General features: G+C 39.7%; 1 protein-coding gene across 1 annotated transcript; it reads left to right on the top strand.

The window, feature by feature from the left end:
* The first annotated feature begins 691 nt into the window (after positions 1–691).
* Positions 692–16,984, top strand: LOC114553678 (protein-glutamine gamma-glutamyltransferase 5). The gene is made up of 15 exons (XM_028575017.1): positions 692–698; positions 1,272–1,442; positions 2,096–2,275; positions 2,996–3,114; positions 3,938–4,066; positions 4,701–4,878; positions 5,181–5,316; positions 6,205–6,314; positions 7,768–7,883; positions 8,053–8,179; positions 8,269–8,507; positions 11,869–12,043; positions 12,254–12,417; positions 15,183–15,316; positions 16,332–16,984. The coding sequence occupies exons 1-15, from the start codon at positions 692–694 to the stop codon at positions 16,477–16,479; spliced, it is 2,133 nt and encodes a 710-aa protein (XP_028430818.1). The 3' UTR covers positions 16,480–16,984.
* Positions 16,985–21,471: the final 4,487 nt, after the last annotated feature.

The raw sequence follows: 21,471 nt of genomic DNA, 5'->3' as shown, positions 1-21,471 counted from the left end.
TTTTTTATTGTGAAATTTCCAAAAGATTTTGGACAGATTTGGAGTCTTACTTTTTTGAACCCACCAACTTTATCTACTCCTTTAACCTTAAAGATATCATTTGTTTTTACGATAATCCAGGTAATGGTGCTCTTGAGTATCCAATTAATTTTGTTATTCTGTATGCAAAATTATATATTCACAAGCAGAAATTTTCTAACTCATCTCCTGATTTTGTACCTTTTCTCATAGAATTTAAATCTCTACTGAAGTCACTTAGAACGTTGGATAACAAAAAAAGTATTAAAATTGTGGAAACTGTAGAGCTTTGTTTTCCTGAAACCTCTGACTAACTGTAAATTGATGTCTTCTTGTATTTTTTTTGTTGTTGTTTGTAATGTCTATGTTATTTCTATTTTTTTATATTTGTATTTGTTATTTCTCGTTTGTATTCGCTCTTACGTTTCTATATTTTTTTTTCATAAGTTTGTGCACTTGTTGTTCACGTGCTATCATTACTTATCTGATTTTTTGTAAACTGCATTTTTCAATAAAAGAAAAACATCACTGCAGCAAGGCCAGATGGTATACCACCAAATATCAGCAAAAACAAGCTTCTCGCGTGGTGTTATATTACTGTTTAACTTGCTGTCGTTGTATTTATTTGAAGAATGAAATTGTTTTGAAAAACATTTTTTACACAGTGCGAGGCATGTGCTGTCAGTGGTTAAGATCTTTTTTCTCATTTGTTTGTGATGTCTTAAGTTGCAGTATGTTGAGCTCTCCCACGTTAATTACTGTGTATACTGTAATAAAAATTTTTTATGAAAACTCGGAGTGTAATAACCTAAGTGCCTTTAATGTAAGTATAACAATCTTAACACAACTGTGTTAGGCTAATAACAGAAAAAACTCTAAAGCTTACGGGCATTATAACACTAACATCATTATTTTACAGTTCTTTATGACTACTATGGGCAACCATAAAAACTGTACTAATTTGATTTGATGTGTTTCCTATGCACCAAAGTTTTGGACATAAAAGAGGTGTTCATGTAAATTAAAAAAAAAAAATTTGATCAATGCAAATTAATGAAATGAAGTCTTTCGGTTTGTCACGGATGAATGAGATCTGTGCTTTTCCTACTTTTTGCTCTCTACAAAAAAGTGGATAATAAAGTTAAATATTACCATGGTCAAATAAATAAAAGTTGCTGTTATCTTTTTCGGTAGCCTGATGTAGAGAGATTCTATGAACTTTCTCATGTTTGTATGTTGTTCATTTCTTTCAGTCTTCAAGGGAGTGGATCTCCACCCACAGACCAACAACGTTAACCACCGCACCAGAGAAATCTCCCTGACTCGGCTGATAGTGAGGCGGGGCCAGGCCTTCAAACTGACCCTTAATCTGAGGCAACCTTTCAACCCTTCTGTTCAGCCGCTCTGCATCTCTGCAGCGACAGGTCGGCCCTTCATTAAAGTATTTGTTTTCAGTCGTTGTTGAAGGTCTATACTTCCCGTAGTAACTAAATATTTAGTCACAATTCTATTATTAAAAAAAAAAAATAGTTTATTTTCATGAACTGACAAATCAGTTTGCTGTTCCACATAACTAAATGAGGCATCAAGTCTTGCTAAACGCCCGCTAAGGGCAATTTAATTTAACTTAGTTTACCCTATTCTGCTTCCTGTTAACATATAACGTTTTTTACAGTTTCCCCTAAAGGTTGTCCAAAGGCAGACATTTTTAGGTCTTCATTATGCTAGCCTGAAAACGTTGCACTATTTCATTCTCAATTTCACTAAAAGTAATTTTAGTTTTTGGTCTTTTCAAGGGATTACAGGGTGAACTATCACATCACTGCTTTAACTGGATGGTTAAGTTGTTAGGGAAAACCGATGGATGGATGGTTGGGTGGGTGGGTGTTTAGGTGGATGGATGGATGGATGGTTGGTTGGTTGGATGGATGGATGGATGGATGGAGAGTGTTGGTACAACAATAAATGAAGGTCTGACTCCCTCAGTGGCTCCTCTCTACAGGCAAACTTCCAACTGAGAAACGGGGGACGTTATCATTCTTCGGTGTCCCAGATGTTGTCAAACGTTCACCGTCAGCAAAGGCGGTGTGGAAGGTAGAGCTTGACAAGGGTTCCTCCACAACAACAGGCAACCTGATCCTCACCGTCACCCCCCCGGCTGACACCCCCATAGGGGAGTACACCATGACTGTGAAGCACAGAGATCAGGAAATGGTTCTGGCAAAGCCTGTGGTGCTCTTCAACCCCTGGTGTCCCGGTAGGTTGTCTGTTTGTTTGTCTGTCTGTCTGTCTGCCTGTCTGTCTAAAAGTCTTGCATTGAAAATGTTACTTAAGTAAAAGTATGTACTGTAAGTATAATCAGGAAAATGTACTTCAAGTATGAAAGTAAAAGTAATTAATGCAGAAAAATGCCCTCTGTGACTGTTATATTATTATGTATTATATCATTAGATTATTATTACTCTTGCATTAATGTAAATTTCACTGTTGTAGTTGGTTGAGGTAGAGCTACATTTGAACTATTTACTAATTATTATTTAAATTATGGATTTAAACATTATAAGTTTCATAAGCTCGTATTATCTTTTGTTTGCAAAAATCTTGATTTGTAATGTAATTAAAGCTTGATTTCCCTCTAAATTGTAGAAGTAGCAAAGTGGCATGAAAAGGAAACACTCAAGTAAAGTACAAGTACCTCAGATTTGTTCTTAAGTACAGTACTTGAGTAAATGTACTTACTGTAGTTACCACTGCAAATCCTTGCTACTACCTTTGATGCGTTAAGTACATCTTGCTGATACTGCTTACTTTTTCTTACTAAAGATTTTGAACGCAGGAATTTTACTTTTACTAAAGTTTAGTATTTGAATACATCAACCTGAAAACTATAATGTGTCTGTCTGCATGAATTCACTTTCTTTCTCTCTCTCTCTCTCTCTCTCTCTCTCTCTCTCTCTCTCTCCCTCTCTCTCTGTAGATGACTGGGTGTATCTGAAGGATAAGGATGAGATAAACGAGTATGTGATGAATGAACAAGGAATTATCTACAAAGGAAGTAACAACTACATTGACTCTTGTAACTGGGACTTTGGACAGGTACACACACACACACACACACACACACACACACACACACACACACACACACACACACACACACACGTCAGGTTTTATGTGGGTGCTTGAGGTTGTGTCAATGACAGCCAATCACATTTTCTACTTTCCTCTGAAACACAGTCCTCTCCACATCACAGCTTGGTGATCATGTTAAGCGTTTCATGGAAGCAAATTTTGGTTATAAATATTTTAGTCTTAATATTTGGGCTGATCTGGAATCTTCTCCTTATGAGGTCATAAGGAGCAAGGTTACCTCCCCTTTCTCTGCTTGGCCCGCCCAGAGAATTTGGCCCACCCATGAGAGAGAGACATCATGGCTTTCAAACGAGCAAAGTGGCAGTTGGTCAAGGCCACACCCCCACCCTCCACCTTGCCCCCCCCCCCTCTCTCCTCCTCAATAGCTACAGACACAGAAATGGCACATCCTAAGGAATGCTCATTGTGGGACTGGATCTAGTGGCTGTAATTCTGCCCCAAGGCTGAATTTCGGGAAAGAGACCTCAGATACATTATTAGGGGACCACTAAGGTCTATATAAAAGCATCCAAAGAGCAGCATGTCATGGGACCTTTAACATCCAGGCTTATCCCTGGTATCCTGTATATTTTGAAGTTCATATATGGAATTTTAGTGTATGAATTTGACTAGGAGCAAGAAGAATTTGAATACATTCTACTCTGCTGCTTAGAGCATATGATGTATCTTTTAAAGTTTAAATTATATTCCCATCCTCAGTTAAATAACACTGTATTGGCATGAATAAAATACAATGTAATGTCTCTTCCTGTTTCCTTCTGTCCAGTTTGAAGACGACATGGTGGACATTTGTTTGAGGATTTTGGACCTCAACCCCAAATACATGAAAGACCCCGGTGACGATGTCTCTGCTCGCTGTAACCCCATTTATGTCAGCCGCGTGATCAGCGCCATGGTAGGACATGCTCTCTGTGTTTTTTTGTCTCCAAGCTGGCGACAGCCGTAGCCGGAGGGACTATGTTTTCATCCCTTGTGCGTCAGCACTTACGTTGTCCATCTGTCCCATTCTTGTGAACGCAAAATAAAGGTTAAATAAAAAACAAATTAAAAAATAAATGTACATAGTTGTTTGTTGAACATGGGAAACCTTTTCTTTGGCCTATTATAAAGTTAGAAACTAATGACCCTTCATAACTTTACACAGACTTGCAGACACGCAGAATGGCTTTTTAGAAAGTTAAAAAATTGTTAATAAAGGGTTTCTCACTTTATAATTAACCATCAGACCTACACTTATACATGTTTTTAATCAATAAGCTTGAAATTTAACTTTAACTGTTTGGAGTAGAAAAACTCAATGACATCTTTCAATTTCATGCAGTTCCACGTATTAGCAGTTGGGTTAACTCACTGCAATAGTTCTGTAAATGTTAGTGCCAATAAAGAGCTAAAGAAGAAGACAGCAGATGTAGCGGAAATATATAAAGAGTTGGGAATTGTGTCTTATGTGTCAAAGTCTTTAATAAAGTTGTAATTTTGAAAAACCCAAGTCACATTAAAATAATTAGAATGTCCTTGTTTTCTTCCAGATCAACGCTGATGATGACCGTGGTGTCCTGGAGGGACGCTGGGGAGGTTCATTTATAGGTGGGGTCTCACCCTCTCGCTGGACCGGCAGTTACGCCATCCTTAAGCGCTGGTTCGTCATCGGCTCCTACCCGGTCAAGTATGGCCAGTGCTGGGTGTTCGCCGGTGTGATGTGTTCAGGTAACGTCTGAGGCTACATTTGCACTACTAGAGTATGTTTTGGTTTGAAATCTAATATCTACTACTATCTATCTACACTACTCTGAGCCCTTTAAACATTTGAAAGACATTTGGAAACACTGCTGCCCCTGTTTTGGTTTGAAAACTTTAGGGTTGCGTTCTAGTCTGGACGGGCACAAACGGAGACCTGGAAACAACGATGGTTTTACTTTTCACCATTGTTGTTATTTTCTGTATTTTCTGTATTTTAACATAACGTTTAGCTACTAATTCTAAATCAGATCTTTTATGTTTGGTTCCAGTGATGCGCCTGCTGGGCATCCCTTGCCGCGTGGTCACTAACTACGAATCAGCCCACGACAACGACAGGAGTCTGACCATCGACGTGTACCACGCCGACTATGGAGTCAGAGAGAAACCAACCCAAGATAGTGTTTGGTGAGAAACAGAGGCTACCATATTTTACACACCGCACTTCAATGCATGCTCATCAAAATTAAAATCTGTTCACCATGCTTTATTCACCAAACGTTTTTGTCCATATTGCCTTCATCCGGGGGGTGTCTGAGGTCACTTCCGGTATATACATATATACAAAACATTACAATCATCCTTTTCTTCAAAAATAACAATTGCTCTTAGTTGATGCAAAAATTGCAAGAAAGATTTTTAAGACCATAAATACAGATTTTCTACAGGCATGTGAAAAGGACATGTGAAATTAGATGCTATTCATACCCATCTACTACCCCAACCTTCCCACTGGGCCGTTATTTTACACTGTGCTGTTTGGGAACCATGCTGTCACGCTACACAAGTAATTTTAAGCTAAGCTGGTTAGCAACATGCATTGCTGTCTGCCACTGCCGAGGTCGGACATTCTCAAATTCTACAGTGGCATTGAAGGATACACTTTTTCAAGTCTTTGCTGATGTAATATTTACATATAAACACATGTTGAAAGAGTTGGTCGCTGCAGTCTTCCTCCTGTTCATCCTGGCTGTGAAAACACGGCTTCCTAATGTGATAGTCCTACAGTCCTCATTCTGAAGCTAATACAAGGCTTTAAAGTCTCTATGGAGAAGAAAAGCAATTACATTGTACATGTGACATGTGTATTGCATTAAGATATTACTACAAAAAAATCTAAAACTTTTAATATCACAGTTCATATGTAAGAATCTTTTACTTTAAATGTGTCTTTTTTGGACACCGGTTAGCGAAAACAAACTAACCCTAAAATATTATTGTTGAATATAATTCTCCAGTGTTGTATTTCAGATCTTCTGCACTGTTGCATAATCTGAATGTTGTTTTGTGTTTTAGGAACTACCACGTGTGGGTGGAGGCGTGGATGAGGCGGCCAGACCTGGCAAAAGACGGCAAATATGACGGTTGGCAAGTTCTGGATCCAACACCACAGGAGAAGAGCCAAGGTACAGACTCTCTTGTTTAGCTCCATAACTTTAGCAGAGATACACTTTCTTCCCTTCTCTGATGACCTTGTTTCTTGAACTCTTTTACAGTTCATGCTGATCCGCTTCTACGAGATTTTATTATAATTGTTTCATATTTCCTGTACTCAAGCGGAAAGTTTGACCTGAACGTTCTATTAAGATCAAGAATGATAAAAAACATTAAAGGACTGTTCGTTATATATTTAAGGGGCCACCGGAGGAGTTTTGGGACCTTTTGTCAAGAAAGACTTGACCCTCCCTTCGCCGACAATACATTTTGTATGACCATCCAAAATTATTAAGAAAAGAGGCATGACCCTTGATGCTTTCCATACTGGTTTGCGCTTGGTAAAGAGGTTCAGATGCCCATTGTTTGTTTACAGCTATGAGATACACGGCTTAACCTCTGCCAGCCAGCTCCAAACAGGTGAACGAGGCCTCTCCACTTCGCTGTTTGAACAAAGTGGAATAAAGTCCAAATATACACAAAACACGCAATCAAGCTGACAACAATTTATATACATGGCATTTAGGAAACCTTTATGGCAACGTTGGCATGGCAAGATGTCCAGTGTAACAGTAATTTTCGTTTTTTTCGTCCTGCTGGTCCCATCGTCAGCCAGGTAATATTTTTTTTAACTAAAGCAGTATATGAAATCAGATGTATTACCTACCACCATCATTTTTTAAACACTGCAATTACCCATTTCAGCCACCAGGGTGGCAGTGCTCCTCTTCCCCCCAGCAAACTCCACGAATGCGGTCAGACCCATCTGGTAGGGTGCTGATGGGGGGCCGAGACTGAGCGCTACATGGAAAAATATGCACCAAACAAGCCACTTTGAAATGTTGCTCTTTTCATGAATACAAAAGTTGGGTGACCCCCCTCCTCCCAGAGTAAAAAATGTTGGGCTACCCTCCCCCCAGCAAAGAATAAAAAGACATGAACCTCCCCTATTTTCCTCTGGTGGTCCATTACATAATACCAAACGGTCCCTAAGATGAATCCTCCGTGGGCCATGAAATCACTTGTACTGTATACCTGACTTGTAGTTCTGTAGTATGAAGGTTGTCTGTGTGCAAACTAAAATGTTATCTGTGTGCAAGTTATTCAGTTGTCTGTGTGCAAACTTTAAAGTTGTCTGTGTGCAAGCTAAAAAGTTCGGGGTGTCCTGGCAGCAGTTTTACAATGGTGGCCTATGAGGAAAATCCTTTCTGGGTCGCCGGGGGATTTTCCATTGTAATACCACGAGTGGCAACCAGATAAAATTGGCTATAAGGCTGAGCACTTTTCCTTCCTGGTTCAGACACAAACCCATTACTTGAAGCCTTACAAGATAGATTTTTATGTGATATGTGATCCTAAAACTTAGTTGTTAGTTGCAAAGGCTGTTACTTTATTTCCTGATTTGTCCTGTCTCTCCTCCTGTAGGTGTTTACTGCTGCGGTCCAGCCCCCGTCGTAGCCATCCTGAACGGAGAAACAGACCTCAAATATGACACCCCATTTGTCTTCGCTGAGGTCAATGCCGACTGCATCGACTGGCTGGTCAGTGAGCAGAGCTTGAGCCTAATCTCATCAATGCCACATTTAGTGAATCTAGTGTAGAACAAAGAAAGAAAGAAAAAGAGACAGCCATTAAGAGTGCCAGTCACAATCAAATGCAACTTTGGTCATTTTTGTTGTTTCTATAGTTTGTGTTTGTGTGTCCTGTCAGGTCAAAGCTGACGGTTCAAAAGTGAATATCTTCTCTGACACGGCGAGAGTCGGTCAGAATATCTCTACCAAGTCTGTCGGCTCCAATAAGAGGATGAACATCACTGACAGCTACAAATACAGAGAGGGTGGGTTCACCTGACAAACAGGTCACACAAGCAGCTGTACATCATTACAATAGTGGCTCTGAATATTGACTGAATCACTACATTTACAGGAACAGAGAAGGAGAGGTCTGTCTTTAAATATGCCACCACCAGAGACCTCTCCAAAGTTGATGAGGTTGAGGAGAGAGAGGAGGAGAAGGAGGAGAGTGAAAAGACAGAGGAGGCGGTCCAGAATGGAGAGACGGAGGGAAACAAGGCAGGAAATGAGACCAAAGGAAGTACGGATGTAGTAACCCCTGTCATCGCCCCTCAACCTCCGTCACCACCAATGTCCATGCAATTTGAAGAGGTGCGTCACAGAAACTTTTTTTTGTGTGGCTATTATAAATTTCATTTTGAAACAAACTTATGGGGCATCCTGATGGGTTTTAGGATTGAGCACAAATCGCAACGACCACAGTTCAAATCCCATTGGTGGGCCTTTGTTGCCGTTTATAATCTCTCTCCCCTCCACCATGTCTATTTTCTCTTTTCTAATGAAAGCAAAAATGTCCAACAAACCTTCGAAATATCAACTGTTTTCTGCTTTACTGTAAATAGTTCACAACTCATCTTTCACATGTCAAGAGACACAAAATGAAAGAAGATCGCAGCATCTACACGATAATCAAAACTTATATTAATTTACCACTGGCACACCGAATATTGGTTTCTATCAAACCAGATCCAAAAATTGGCTCACTCTTAGGGTTCCTTGCGCGCGCTCAGATCTTGGTAAAACGATTTTTCTTCGATGCCCCTAGCACATGGAACGCTGTGCAGCAAACTCTGAGGTTAGAGGCCCTCCCATCTGCTACTGTTTTTACACATTTGGTGTTTAAGCTCTGCTCTTTAAATTGCAACTGTTTTTAGATTTGCTTATGTTTATTTGTCATTGCAAGTTTTTTGTGTATGACTCTTAATGTAAACTCGTCATTGAATAATGAGGGAAACCTCAATGCCGTTTGAGTATAAATAAAGGTTAAATAAAATAAAATAAAAACATACAATTACATTTTAAACAACAAGGCAGCGCCATTTCTCAAGTTTGAGACATAAAGAGGCCAACATACATACTACATAGTCTAGCAATAAACATATTTTTGTTTTTCGAGATCTTATGCATCCTCACTTGAGTAATATAAAATGAATGAATAGATTTAAAAATTAGATGAGATAAATTTATCCAGAGGGAAGTTACTGTGCTGCAGTTGCAATTTCAAGTAGGAAGAGTGCAAATATATTAGCCTCGTGAGACCGTCCTGATCTCGCGAGCTCCAGTTTTCTACTCGCAGATCAGTCTGGCATCTTGAGATAGAGAAACTTTGGAGCCGTTTGCCAAATGACAATTGCCAAAGCCTTCCCAAAAGTTCTCCAATGGAAGTTCCCAGATGGATATGCCGGGCAAATGCGAAGCAATCCATCTGGTGGAGTCAGGTTACAAATATAAGGTCTAAGTCTAAGGTCTAAGATAACAATAAGGTGAAATACATCAAGTTGCGCATCCAAATTGAATACAATATATACAATTTAGTATATATATATATATATATATATATATATATATATATATATATATATATATATATATATATATATATACAATATACAGTATATTAAAGTGCTCATATTATGGTTTTTGGCTTTTTCCCTTTCCTTTATTGTGTTATACATCTTTGTTGTGCATGTTATAGGTTTACAAAGTGAAAAAGCCCAAACTCCACCCCAAAGGGACTTACCATCTTCAACAGGAAACACTGTTCACAAACTGCTCCAAACAGCTCTATTGTAGTCCAGCCTTTACTTCCGTGACAAACTTGCGTCACTTTGTAACACATGTTATAATGCTCGCCTAGCTGCAAGAATGGCACGCCCTCATACTCTGCTTCTGACTGGCTAGATGTCCTTACCTAGCTACTGCACATGTGCGACTCCGAACAAAGATTGGATAGAAGTGAGATGTCTCACTCAGTAGCTAAAACAGAGAGCTCAACACACAGGGTGAAAAGAGGAGCTGTAGCAATGTGCAGTACAACAAAAATACAGTTTTTTGAAAATCAAACCATGTAAACTCTATTCTGGTACAACGTTTAAATACAATTATGAACCTGAAAATGAGCACAATATGGGCACTTGAAACTACAAAAATACCACATTTTAAAATATTGAATATCTCTACATAAATACAACAACATTAGTAATGACCAGGGTATCCTTCAACAACCCAGTCAAGTCAATTTTATTTATATAGCCTAATATCAGGCAGTTCCAGGGTACCACCAGAAGGGCTGCAGCCTCTGTCATGAAAGAGGCAAAGCAGCAGGAGTGGGAAAGCTTTCGCCACCTCAGGAGAGAGAAACAGGGAACTATTCAAGCTGTGTACATTAAGGATGGGACACTGTTGACCTCTACTGAGGAGGTAATTGGGCGGTGGAAGGAACACTTTGAGGAACTCCTGAATCCAACTAACACACCCTCTATGTTAGAGGCAGAGCTGGAGGATAATGGGGGATTGTTGTCATTTTCCCTGGTGGAAGTCACTGAGGTAGTCAAACAACTCCACAGTGGCAAATCCCTGGGGATTGATGAGATCCGTTCAGAAATGCTGAAAGCTCCTAGTGTGGAGGATTTGTGTTGGATGACACATCGCGTGGAAGTTTGGGACAGTGCCTAAGGAGTGGCAGACCGGGGTAGTGATTCCACCATTCAAAAAGGTACAACCAAAGCGAGAGCTGTTTTCGGGTTCTCGGCAGTACGTTGGACTCGTTCCAGGTTAGGATTGGCCTCCGCCAGGGCCTGTCACCAATCCTGTTTGTGATATTCATGGACAGGTTATCGAGGCGTAGTCAAGGTGGGAGGTGTTGCAGTTCAGTGGGCTGGGGATCTCATCGCTGCATTTTGCAGATGAAGTGGTCCTGATGGCATCATCGTTCTGTGACCTTCAGCACTCACTGGATCGGTTCACAGCCGAGTGTGAAGTGGCTTGGATGATCAGCACCTCTAAATCTGAGGCCATGGTTCTCAGCAGGAACAGATGGAGTGCCTACTCTGGGGGGGGGGGGAATGAGTCCTTACCCCAAGTGAAGGACCTCAAGTACCTTGGGGTCTTGTTTGCGAGTGAGGGGACAGTGGAGCGGGAGATTGGCCGGAGAATCGGTGCAGCGGGGGCGGTATTACATTCACTTTACCGCACCGTTACATAGAACTGTGCCAGAAGGCAAAGCTCTAGATCTACCGGTTAATTTTCGTTCCTACCCTCATCTATGGTCATGAAGGCTGGGTCATGACCGAAAGAATGAGATCCAGGGTATAAGCGGCCAAAATGGTTTTCCTCAGGAGGGTGGCTGGCGTCTCCCTTAGAGATAGGGTGAGAAGCTCAGTCATCCGTGAGGAACTCGGAGTAGAGTCGCTGCTCCTTTGCGTCAAAAGGAGCCAGTTGAGGTGGTTTGGGCATCTGGTGAGGATGCCCCCTGGGCGCCTCCCTAGGGAGGTGTTCCAGTCAACAAATTTGCACCTTCAGTAGCTCATCTTCCCAGATATTTTAAACCAAATCTGGTCAGGGGAAGTTTCCTAAACTGACATTCCCTGAGCAGGGAGCAGGGAGTAGTGTTTGTGTACACTGGAACAGAACAAGGATAATGTCTCAGTCCTTTCATTGTGTGCTGTTGCAGGTGACCCCACCAAAGTACTGTAAGGATGTGAGATTGATGCTGGTGCTGCAGAGTAAGAGCAGTGCTGCCATGCAACTGTCCATCAACATCAGTGTCCAAGCAATGAGGTACAACGGCTCACCAGCTGGGACCATCCAGACTGAGGTCAAGGAGGAGACACTGCTGCCTGGGAAAGGTGAATCTTCTTCTGTGGATGCTTCTCTGGACAGAGATGTTGCTGTTGAATTTTGAAGGCAGATATCTCAAAGACAGATATCTCAAAGGGTGGGCAAATAAAACCAACACTATCTGTGTGTCTAGATACCAGAAGGGTTAGGTGAGAAAACACTGTATGCTTCTTGTAATTTTACTTTAAATCTCTCTTCTCTTTCTTTGTCTCTTGAAGATCTCTCCGTCCCTATCCAGGTCCCGTTCACAGCCTACCATAAACTCATGATAGAGTGTGACAACATGAAGGTTTCAGCCCTGGTTACGGACAAAGAGAAGCCAGATAACACATACCTGGCTGTGCATGACGTTGTGCTGCTTGATCCTCCTATTACCATCACGGTCAGTAAAAAACCTCTGCCTCTAAAATCAAGTTATCTAGCTTTGTAACAAAATAATCAGTTCAGTGTACATAACAAGACTACGTCTACAGCTACGCTGTCGCCATACTCATAATGAGTTCAATGCTAACCTCAGAATGCCAAGATGCTCAAGTAATGTCAATTTTAACATCCTGATGTTAAGCAGGTAAAATATTTACCATGTTCACCATCTCTGTCCAGTGTCTTAGCACGCTAACTTTTCCTAATTAGAACTAATAAACAAATGATGCTGATAGCATTGTCATTTGTTTTGCAGGTATTTGGTAATAATATGAAGTATTGGACTAAATGAAATTCATCCTGAGGGGGACATTAATGTGTGCACAAATTTAATGACAATCCATCCAATAGTTGTTCAGATAGTAGACCAAAATACATGCATTGCTAGACCTATCTCTACAGCGCTGTGTCAGCACTGCAGTATGGCCTGGCTGCAGCACCTATCTATTCTGGGGTAGGGGACAAAACCGCTCTGGCTTGTTATTATTTCTTTAAACCAATCATAGCCATCCTGGGTGGCACTAAGACCCAGATGCAGCAACGGTCCATTATTTATCCATTGAGCCAGACTAGGGATCACCAGTCTCAGATTGTGTTAAGTTTCATGGCAATCCATCCAAAATGTCAACCTGCTGGTGGTGCTGAGAGTCAGGGGATCACCAAAGTCTGCAGACATCATCCTCTGGGGACCATGAATGTCTGTATAAACTTACATAGCAAGCCACCCAAAAGTCTTTGAGATATTTCAGTTTTTCATCCAATTCCTGTCCAGTGAAACCCATGTATCTCCAGATGTGTTGATGTTGAATGTTTGTGATGAAGTGAAGGATGAAGTGTTCCTTTATGTGTTAAGAACATTATTGTCCTTCTTAAGCTAAAAAAAACAACTTTTAAAAGCCTTGAGTCAGCTGGTAAATGCATTGTCACAAAGCTGAAAACAGGTCTGTTTTTCTGACACCATAAAAAAAGGTTGACTTTAGAGATACATGGTTCTCACAAGACAGCAACATATGATGATCTCATAGAATATGATGCATTTCTGGGTATTATTAATAATATTAGCACAATCTTAAACATCTACAGGATGGTGATGGCGCAGTGGATATGACACATGCCTTTGGTGTGGGAGACTTGGCTTTGATTCCCACTGCGATACATCAACCAATGTGTCCCTGAGCAAGACATTTAACCCCTAGTTGCTCCAGAGGCGTGTGACCTCTGATATATATAGCAAGTCGCTTTGGATAAAAGCGTCAGCTAAATGACATGTAATGTAATGAATCAAATGCAACATACACATTACAGTTTTTTCCGATTGCTAAACGACAGTGGGCACAACTGGAGTCACGTGTGCAAAACTCAAACTACAGTCTGCACTACCAAGAGTCACCTAAGCTAAACAGTTCACATCACCTGCAAAACTCATTCAAAGCAACACAACTCTTAACACACGTCTCAAAACAGGCTCAGTGCAGCCAAACACTATGAACAGTCCTCACTGAGATAACACACACTGTCACTCAGAACACACTGAGGGTAAAAACACTAGCATCAAACACCAATACAGAAATTACAAACTTTTTCATCTTTACAGTTTGAACAATTTGAGTGACTTGACACTACTCAACAGTTTATTTAAGGAAAAAATATAGATTGTATAGCATACCAATTTTTACATAAGGTAAACAAGAAGCAATGAAAATCAGCAGTTTTCTTCAATAAAGTATTTTGTCTCTAGTAATTTATGGAATTACTGGGGAAAAAAAACTAAAGGTACATACTTAACAGTACCAAAGAATAGTGTGACTAATCCTGCCTCTCTCCAGCATCATGTGGCAAGTTTTCTTCATCACATGGGATGTCTGCATCATCTCTAAATACAAATGAATGTGGTGTTTCTAGTTTTTTTATAGCTGTGTACATAACCTCAAACATCTTACCTGGACATATTGGTATCTTTGCTCTTTTACCTGTTTCTCTCAAATGGTAAAGGGTATAATTGTTTCATTCTTATTTGGTGTTTGTATATAAAAAAAAGCTTTCTGAGCTTTCTCTGTATAAATACCATATATGTTCACTAACTAGTCTAAAACAAGACACCTGCTTAGGCTTTCAGCTAAAATTGCAATCAGCAGTGTTTGATAGGTACCAGACTGAAATCTATTCTGTTCTGAATGTGTGGTTAACAGTTTTGACAGCAGTGTGTTAGCATTTGAACAAAGTGCTATAAATCTACAGTGTTGTGCACGTTGTGGTTAAAGTCATGGAATAAGTGTGTAGAGTTTTGAAAACTGTGTCCAAGCAATGAAAAGCAAACTAGAGTTTGGTCCACGTGAACTGCTGCTGTGCAGACTGTAGTTAGAGTTTTGCACATGTGACTCCAGTTGTGCCCAATGTCGTTTAGCAATTAGGAAATATTTTACTACACATTGACTATTTTAAATAGTTTAAATACATTTTGCTGATAATACCTACATACTTCTGCTAAAGTTGTTGAATATCACAGAGTGCTATTATTAGTACTTTTACTTACATAAAGGATAATACTTATACTGCTGCCTATATGTGGGATATTATTATGTTAGCCATTATCGTGCCATTACATGGTTAGAGTTTGGGCTGTTTTTCTCTCTCGTCTAGATGGGTATCGCTGTTTCAACAGGTTGCGGTTCAGGTGCTTGACTGAGTGTACATGAATAATCTGATAAAATGTGTGTGTTCCAGGTTTCTGGTATAACCAGACTGAACAGAGAGGCAGAAGGGGAGGTGGTTTTCATGAACCCGGTCACCGAGACGCTGAAGGAGTGTACTCTGACTATCTCTGGAAGTGGCCTGTTGAAAGAGGACATTGAAGTCAAGTGAGTGTGTGTGTGTGTGTGTGTGTGTGTGTGAGTGAACATGCAGCTTTAGCGAATTTGCACTTGTTTAATTCAGTCAGTTGACCAGTCATTCATTTCAGTGATAATTGTGTGTCTGTGTGTTTTCTGTACGTGTATAGGGGTTGTGTGATAAGGGCTGGGTTGAAATGTTTTACATACTCATGCACTTCTGATGTACACTCACCTAAAGGATTATTAGGAACACCTGTAAGCTATCTCGTTACTGCAATTATCTAATCAACCAATCACACGGCAGCTGCTTCAATGCATTTAGTTGTGTCATCCAGGTTTAGACAATCTCCTGAACTCCAAACTGAATGTTAGAATGGGAACGAAAAAGTGATCCAAGCAACTTTGAGCTGGTTGTTGGTGCCAGACGGGTTTGAGTATTTCACAATCTGCTCAGTTGCTGGGATTTTCACGCATAACCATTTCTAGGGTTTACAAAGAATGGTCTGAAAAAGGAAAAACATCCAGTATGCAGCATTCCTCTGGGTGAAAAATGCCTTGTTGATGCTAGATATCAGAGGAGAATGGGCCGACTGATTCCAGCTGATAGAAGATCAACTTTGACTCAAATAACCACTCGATACAACTGAGGTATCAGAATTTGGCGTAAACAGAAGGAGAACATGGCTCTGTCATGCCTTGTTAACACTGTGCATGCTGGTGGTGGTGATGTTATGTATGTGTGGGGAATGTTTTCTTGGCACCTTAGTACCAATTGGGCATCGCTAAAATGCCACGGCCTACCTGAGCATTGTTTCTGACCATGTCCATCCCCTGATGGCTACTTCCAGCAGGATAATGCACCATGTCACAAAGCTCAAATCATTTCAAATTGGTTTCTTGAACATGACAATGAGTTCACTGTACTAAAATGTTACAAAAACTTTTTTTATTTAACCAAAAACCAGAACTCTCTGATCAAAGAATAAGCAAATAAGATTATGAATCTGATGTTTGTTTATTTTAAATCTTTGTGTTACCACAGGATTCCAGATTTGAAGACAAACAACCGAATATGTGTCAAGTTCCCCTTTGTTCCCTACAAGCCCGGAAAGAAGACTGTCGTGGCCAACTTTGACTGTTCCACCTTCAGAGACATCAAGGGCAGCTGCACTGTCGATGTAAAGCTGTAAATTCTCTGTATCGCTGAGTAAGAGTCACACACGTTGTAGGTTCAAGTTTGTATCTTTCTCCTTTAAAGAGAAAGGTAGCTGCAGTCAGTTTAGATTTACAATGGTGACTTACAAAGAAAAACCCATAAACCATTGAAACGTCCAGCAGAGCTCTACTTAATTTTTAGGTGCACTTACTTTCAGTTTAACCTGTAAATAAAGTGGTTTAGATCATCTAGATTACATCTGGATATACTGGACTGCTCTGGTACTGTATGTTGCCCGGTTGGACTTTGCTTTAGTGATGTTGCTTTGTTCCCAGATCTCAGAAATTGCCCAGTTGAGTATAATATTACTATAATCTCGCATTGCCAGACCTATCTCCACAGCGCTGGGTAGGAAGGTCTGGCTCCTCCACACATTTCTTTAAACCACTCACAATCGGCCTTTTAATTGGGTAGCTTGCTAGCTCGAAGTTTGTTGTTGTTCCCTGAGTGAAGGGAGTTTGAGAACAGCAACACAAAGAGAGCAGAAGGTGAGTTTCAAAGCCTGACCTGGCATGTCAGGCTTTATCCTGAAATGTACTTCTGTTGATCCAGACTAACGTTACCATAACCAAAGGAAAAGTTGCATAAAGATGAGAAAACCAACCCCTAAGTTGTTATAAACCAGAGTCGTCCTTTAAATCTAGAAATGATGGTATAGCCAACATACACTTAAATATAACACAATTAATGATATTTGCTCCAATAAATACGTTTTTATTTTACAAATTGAGGCACAGATTGGATCTTATTGAGGCTGTTAATAAGTGTGGCTGTCTCTTAAAGGTCTGAGTTAGAGCCCAACTGACACTGAATGGTGGAGGTGGATACTGATAACTTTCTTACCAAAGATATGCAGTGGAAGCAGGGTATTTTATGCTTGAACAAAATATATATTCTTAAAAGACTCGTCACTAATAGATCTACTCAGTTATGACGCTGCAGTGATTTTGGAATCTGCTGGAGAAACAGTGTAGCTGATGCTGTCTATAAATGACTGTACACACACTTTAGCCACACATACACTGATATAAAAATGTAATGAACCAGTATTAGCCTGCAGTACATTTAGACCGGTGGTGCCACTTCAGGTACAACATTTTATCAAGAAATCATGTCAAGGGAAAGTTTACGTAACTAAAGAATGCACTGACATTCAACAGTTGAGTATACTCACTCCACTGTTGTCTCAATTTGTTATGTTCAAGGTCAAATGTAAACTGCAGTTTATCTGCACCAAAAAAATCTATGCACATGCTTGGTCCTGTGAGCTTGAGTTAAAATGTTTTTTGTGGCTAATGGACTAAATAAATAAAAATGGTTTTATTGAATATGTTGGCAACACGCACAAATAAAATGTTATTGAAAGCCATGTGCCCTTTGTCTTTAATAGTGGTGTTATAGATCTTTCTGTAATTACACTGCTGTTATAATAAAATGAAATGTGTTGATTGGTTCCCAACCTGGGTGGTAGGTTCCTGCAGACATCTGAAGGGTCACCAGATGATTTAAGGGATAAGAAAGACAACTACATATTTCTGTAACACAATATTTTGAAATATATGAGGTACAGCATGTTGGATTTCAGGGAAACATAATGGTACTTTTATGTAATATCATGACAACTAATTATTCAAGAAACCAGGGCAAGACAAAAGGATTTATACACTCTTTCTAAAAATAAAAACCAAACAACTGCAGCTTGTCGTCTAATGGAGCATTCACTGCTGTTGGAAAGATGGGGTGGAGACCAGCTTCTTTATTAGCTCACTCCACTGATGAACTGTACAGGGTCTAAGCTGATCCTGATGTTGTTCCTGGAATTTGCTGGAGCCACTGAACCCTGAATCTGAAAGTCAACTTTGGAGATGCCTCCCACGCTGACCATGGGACTTTCTGCCTATACTGTGCACAGATGTTTCTGTACACTGTACAGAAACAAAATGTCTTTTAAGAGCAAGTGGCAAAATAGGTCCTTTACTACTTGCTACTCCATAATAGATCCTTTATCACTTGCTCTTCCATATATATTTAGAAGACCAAGTGGTGAACCCACTTGGTCTTTAAAGTAGGGCTGTCAATCGATTAAAAAAAAATTAACTAATTAATTGCACAATTTGCTGTAATTAATCGCGATTAATCGCTTTTTTAAATTGAGACTGAAGCTTGTAATAATGGATATTTAAATGCTAAATCACTTAACTTTGCAAATATGAAGAAAAAAACAAACAAGGAAAGGTTCTGCTAAGTTCAGAATGTTTAATATTTTTCAGAACAACAGCAGCAACAATTTGGCTTAGTCCTGCTGAAGGCTGCTGGAAACGGCTAGAAACTGTCTGACTTGAGAGCAGACTTTTGTCACCGTCCCCGGCTGCTGTCGCCTGCTCTCGTCTACTTTACAGGCGAGGCGCAGTTCATCTCCAACGAGCCGAGAGTTCAGTCGGCGGCAGGGCAGTCGGGACTCACCCGGAAATGGCGAGCGGAATGAGGTGACTAGTCTCTCAAAATCTGACGAAAATCTTTTAAACTGACCTTTGTTGAGCTGAAATGAAGACGGATTCAGCAACTGCACGGCCTATTTCTCGCTTAAAATGTTTTCAGAAACATGTTTCAGTGAACTATCTTAGTACAATATGAGATCGTATTCTGAACGGCCGCCATGACAGTCTGGCTCTCAATATCCAGAGAAAACAAACCCATGTGACGCGTTCGTCCAATCAGCTGCCGGTTTTCATTACTTGGGCAACAATACAGAGTAGCGCCGCCTGCTGTTATGTAGACGTATTACGTTTCTCAGCCGCCACATGAAGTAAACAAACACAGCTGCGTTAATTTCGTTAATTTTTTTTTAACGAGTTAAATATTAAAAAATTAACGCGTTAATTTTGACAGCCCTACTTTAAAGACATTCTGTTCCGTGCAGAGTATGGGCAGATAGTCCCATGGTCAAAGTAGGAGACACCTCCAAAGTTATATATATATATATTTATATATATGTACAAAATTTACTAAAAACAAAGGTTTTGAACAACTCACTTTAGCAGTTGTTGTTTACGCTCTCCGCCATCTTGCCTGTCAAAAAAAGTTGATCTCCGAATGCGAATGAACGGACTTCATAGGAGGAAATGTCAAACTTATATGAGGCTCCTTTTTCAACTACAAGGTGTTGGGTTTCAAAATGTTAAAACAATGCTTATGTCATGAAAACAATGTACTTTTGGATTAAATGTACTGTATGTACTCTGCAGCCAAATCTTATCAATTAACTAGCCTTAATCAGCATTTGTCTGCCTCAAAGCTTCCCAACTTTCTAAAGAATTAATTAGGTCATGTCAGTCAATTAACATATAGACAGAAAACTTTTTTCCCACAGCAGGAAGCAAACTTTTGGCTCCGGCTTGAAACCATCCCCTGCTGTGTTCAGACTTGATTAGGAATGCATATCTCTGTAAACTTGAATAGAATTGGCACTAACATGATAAACAACCTTTGTCTATGACCTGGAGTAAATCTGAATTCTGAGGTGTGTCCTTATCCTGGGAGGGTTTTCATTCAAGGAAACACCCACAATTCCCAAGAAATATAATTCTAAAACTTACAATGATTCAGTGCTGCAAACTGTGACCCAACAGGCAGCATGTTCTGTAGGCGCTGCTTGCAGTGTATTGTTTTGTCAAGTCACGGGACTGGTTCTTATGTGACTCCATTAGGGAGAAACATAGATCATTTCATGATTCTGTTTTATTAAATCTTTTGCTTAATCTTCAATTGGACCGAGCCTCTTCTTCTTCCTCAGAAATGAAACGATCACGTCTTTTAGATATTCTTAACAAAGGTCAATATTGTTTTTCAATAACGACAAAACAACAAAATATCCGTGCATTTATATGGAACTAAGCTTTAGGCGCTTTCCATCTTTACTCTCCTCCCTGTTACGTTGCATTTGGAGATCGACACTATTTGACTGACAAGATGGAGGATAGTTTAAACAACAGTTGTTCAAAACCTTTCTTTTTAGTAAACTGTGTACACAAACAATGTTCTCAATGCTCCAGTTCATGTGTAGAGACCCTGGTGATACTTTGAGCAAAGTTTCATGTTGTGTCGAGCCTTCTTAGTGTTTCAAAAATAGCGATTTTGATGCTTTAGGGTTAGGGGTAGGGGTAGTAGTAGGCTAATAGACACGCTGCTGTTGATGCTGACTCGCCTTTAGCATACTACATTTATTACAAATTTAACTTTAAATTAAACGTGTGTTTAAACTTCACTTATGGAAACTGACTTCACCTATAGAGGCTCGGGGGCAGCTCATTATTATTAATTAATATACATTAATTGTTTGTTTTAAGAAGCTTGTGGACATAGTAGCAGTTTGTTTTTACAAGCCAATTTGCAATGTCCACATTTTTTAAAGTGACTCTTTCTGTAGGAGGTCAGTCTGTTGCAATATTAAGTGATTGTGCCAGCTTATGAGGAAATAAATTACTCACAGCCTATTAGTTTCAACGGAAACTTTTGTAAATTATGCAACTTCACTGTAATGGGATAAGCTGGTGAGAAGGCACTGAAAAACATAAGATAGTCTCTTAGGTCAAGTAAGGATTCTTGTATAAAAATATCTTTTAAATGCAGAATCATTGTGAGAATTTTACAATATATAGTAGGGTTGGGAATCACCAGAGGCCTCACGATATCATCACGATACTTATGTCACGATACAATATTACTGCAATTTTAAACATGCAAATTACTACCTTTTTTCCAACTTACCAATTTCAAATGATGTTCCCAAAAGGAAACTTTGTCAACATCTGTATCCTTTTATCTAAAAGGATACATTTCTTTGTTTGTTCATCTCACTTCCACATCACAGAAATATGACCCCAAATTAATTATAATGTTGCTCCGTAACTGACATTCAAAATGTCAACTTAAAAGTTGATATATGATGTTTTATGTTGTGTTCACA

Source organism: Perca flavescens, chromosome 4 (assembly GCF_004354835.1).
Source record: "Perca flavescens isolate YP-PL-M2 chromosome 4, PFLA_1.0, whole genome shotgun sequence".
NCBI lineage: Eukaryota > Metazoa > Chordata > Actinopteri > Perciformes > Percidae > Perca > Perca flavescens.
Note: the sequence above shows the minus strand (reverse complement) of the source record. Positions and strands in the feature narration are given on the sequence as shown.

Coding starts and splice junctions, on each gene's coding strand:
- LOC114553678 (XM_028575017.1), top strand. Junction 1,443..2,095: donor CTGCATCTCTGCAGCGACAG/GTCGGCCCTTCA, acceptor GTTCACCGTCAG/CAAAGGCGGTGTGGAAGGTA. Junction 5,317..6,204: donor CCAACCCAAGATAGTGTTTG/GTGAGAAACAGA, acceptor TTTGTGTTTTAG/GAACTACCACGTGTGGGTGG.